At 48.0% G+C, this 2851-nt stretch overlaps 1 protein-coding gene across 1 annotated transcript in view; it reads left to right on the top strand.

Annotated features, from left to right (window-relative positions):
• LOC112971903 (myosin heavy chain, skeletal muscle, adult-like) overlaps positions 1-2851 on the top strand; it is a 17878-nt gene that overhangs the window by 12232 nt on the left and 2795 nt on the right. Inside the window, exons 23-29 of the mRNA XM_026077791.1 lie at positions 3-129; positions 315-433; positions 977-1173; positions 1576-1759; positions 1846-2011; positions 2183-2307; positions 2549-2848. Coding sequence (XP_025933576.1) covers positions 3-129; positions 315-433; positions 977-1173; positions 1576-1759; positions 1846-2011; positions 2183-2307; positions 2549-2848 — 1218 coding nt within the window. The remainder of the gene's footprint in view (positions 1-2; positions 130-314; positions 434-976; positions 1174-1575; positions 1760-1845; positions 2012-2182; positions 2308-2548; positions 2849-2851) is intronic.

Below are 2851 nucleotides of genomic sequence, written 5' to 3'. Positions count from 1 at the left end.
AGGCAAATCTGGAGAAGATGTGCCGCACTCTGGAAGACCAGCTGAGTGAGATCAAGTCAAAGGAGGAGCAGAATCAGCGCATGATCAATGACCTCAATACACAAAGAGCTCGTCTGCAGACAGAAGCAGGTGAGACATTCCCATCCCTGATGTGCAATGGGAGAACCTGCAAGTCATGAGGACACCACAAGGTTCAGAGTGATTAACGGTTTGTCTTCTCTAAGCCACTCCAGCACAGACAGGTGTACAGGCACCGATTGTCATACTATTGCGAGTATACTAACAGTTTTGCTTGTTTCTTTTACACTTTGCAGGTGAATATTCACGCCAGGTGGAKGAAAAAGATGCATTGATTTCTCAGCTATCTAGAGGCAAGCAGGGATTTACCCAACAGATTGAGGAACTGAAGAGACATCTGGAGGAAGAAATGAAGGTGAGGATGTTTGCAATACAATCATTTCTCTTAGAGCAGAATCCTGCTTTTCACAAGCCATTGCAAACTTACATGCAACTGGAGGATTTGCATACTGCATTTTTTACTCTAAAACTAAGAGTGGTTCAACATTCTTTACCCAAACCCATGTATTACTGGAGGGAGGAGCAGCTATGCATAATCCCCACTAATGCCCTTGATGGGGAAGGAATCATGCAGATTTCTGTTTTAGAGGAAGTTGTCCACAAGGCTTCAATTCATGATGCTCTCTAATATAGAATTTGGACACAAATGTAGATATTTATATAAACATTTCGTGCATTTATAGAACACTTATATAAACAACAGATTCATTTCTACCTTTCACTAACCCTGATTTCCTAGAACACATTTATGAAGGATTCATCAGCTCCTAGCTTTACACTTCTCTGTGAGAATTTACCCGTCCTTCCCCCTAGGGCAATATTCCTGTGCCTGACAATTTCACTGTCAAGAAGCATCTCAAAATACGTACTGAAGTTTCCAATCCTGATGTCTCCGCAGGCCAAGAATGCCCTGGCCCACGCCTTGCAATCTGCTCGCCATGACTGTGACCTGCTCCGGGAGCAATATGAAGAGGAGCAGGAAGCCAAGGGTGAGCTGCAGCGCGCCCTGTCCAAGGCCAACAGTGAAGTGGCCCAGTGGAGAACCAAATATGAGACGGATGCTATCCAGCGCACGGAGGAACTGGAAGAGGCCAAGTATGTGGGAACTGGGATGTAGAATGGCTAGAGAGGACTGAGACTATCAAGGGAAACACAAAGGAGACTCTGAGACTGGGTTAGGATAACAGTGAGTAAAAGCAGGGATATACACTTTAGGGTAGAATAGAGAGAGAAGGAGAAAGTATGCTGCAGACCAAGCGTGCATTGGAAAGGCAAATGTACCTATTCACGTTTGAAAGACTAACATAGGCTGAGTACTCAGTAGGTCCTAGCGCACAGAAGAGGTAGGTAGACTGGGCAGCATGCAATCTTGGAACAGAATGACTGTTGCGAAAACCACTGGGGTCAAAGACTCCAAAGCGGCCAAATGCCCATCTGTGAATAACACAAGAACTCCCCTATACTCCCTAACCTGGAGATGTGCTTATCAACTCCCAGGAAGAAGCTGGCGCAGCGTCTACAAGATGCAGAGGAACATGTTGAAGCTGTGAATGCCAAATGTGCTTCCCTGGAAAAAACAAAGCAGAGGCTACAGAATGAAATAGAGGACCTGATGATTGATGTGGAAAGGTCGAATGCTGCCTGCGCAGCTCTGGACAAGAAGCAGAAGAATTTCGACAAGGTAACCTGGGCTCCAGCCTTGTGCCGTGGGGACAGAGCATCCCCTYATGGTTGCCACRTCCRTACTCAGGCCCTSTTGCTCTTCAGATCCTGGCAGAGTGGAAGCAGAAGTATGAGGAAACGCAGGCTGAGCTGGAAGCCTCCCAGAAGGAGTCTCGCTCTCTCAGCACGGAGCTGTTTAAGATGAAGAATGCCTACGAGGAGTCCTTGGACCAGCTGGAGACGCTGAAGCGGGAGAACAAGAACTTGCAGCGTAAGTCCCGGSCRCTCTGCTCCTCACAGGCCTTTCTTGCAAGCTTCTCTAGCCACCMCAYCAAATGGCTCCATGCCTGCAGTGCTGCGAGGGTGCGTGTCACCTTCCTGTGGCAGGACGTTTCTGCTGCTGCTCAGTGCCTGACCCTGCCATTTGTCYCTGTCCCTACAGAGGAGATTGCTGACCTGACGGAGCAGATTGCAGAGGGAGGAAAGGCCATTCATGAGCTGGAGAAAGTGAAGAAGCAGATTGAGCAGGAGAAATCTGAAATCCAGGCTGCTCTGGAGGAAGCCGAGGTAAATGGCCATAATCACTGGTTTCCAGTCCTGGAGTCCTCAGAAACAGTGTGAAAAATAATAGCTTGAGGCCGTAAGGCATATGATACTGCTTTCTCCCCGTTGAGTTTGAAGCTGCAGCCTCAGTTTCCACATCATACAGACAGAAATAGTGCCCATTTGTTGCACAAGTGGCAGTTTCAGAGAGAACAACATTAGGAAATACACTTTCATTAATACTGTGCTTTTTGTTCTTTTTCAGGCCTCCCTAGAACATGAGGAAGGGAAGATCCTGCGCCTCCAGCTGGAGCTCAACCAGGTCAAGTCTGAGATTGACCGGAAGATAGCAGAAAAAGATGAGGAAATCGACCAGCTGAAGAGAAACCATCTGCGAGTTGTGGAGTCCWTGCAGAGCASSCTGGATGCAGAGATCAGGAGCAGGAATGAAGCGCTGAGGCTGAAGAAGAAGATGGAGGGAGACCTGAATGAAATGGAGATCCAGCTGAGCCATGCCAACCGCGTGGCTGCAGAGGCCCAAAAGAACCTGAGGAACACACAGGCAGTG

This window comes from Apteryx rowi, unplaced genomic scaffold (genome assembly GCF_003343035.1).
Source record: "Apteryx rowi isolate R43461 unplaced genomic scaffold, aptRow1 scaffold_1122, whole genome shotgun sequence".
NCBI classification, from domain to species: Eukaryota; Metazoa; Chordata; class Aves; order Apterygiformes; family Apterygidae; genus Apteryx; species Apteryx rowi.
The sequence above is the reverse complement of the archived record's forward strand: the minus strand, read 5'-3'. Positions and strand labels throughout refer to the sequence as shown.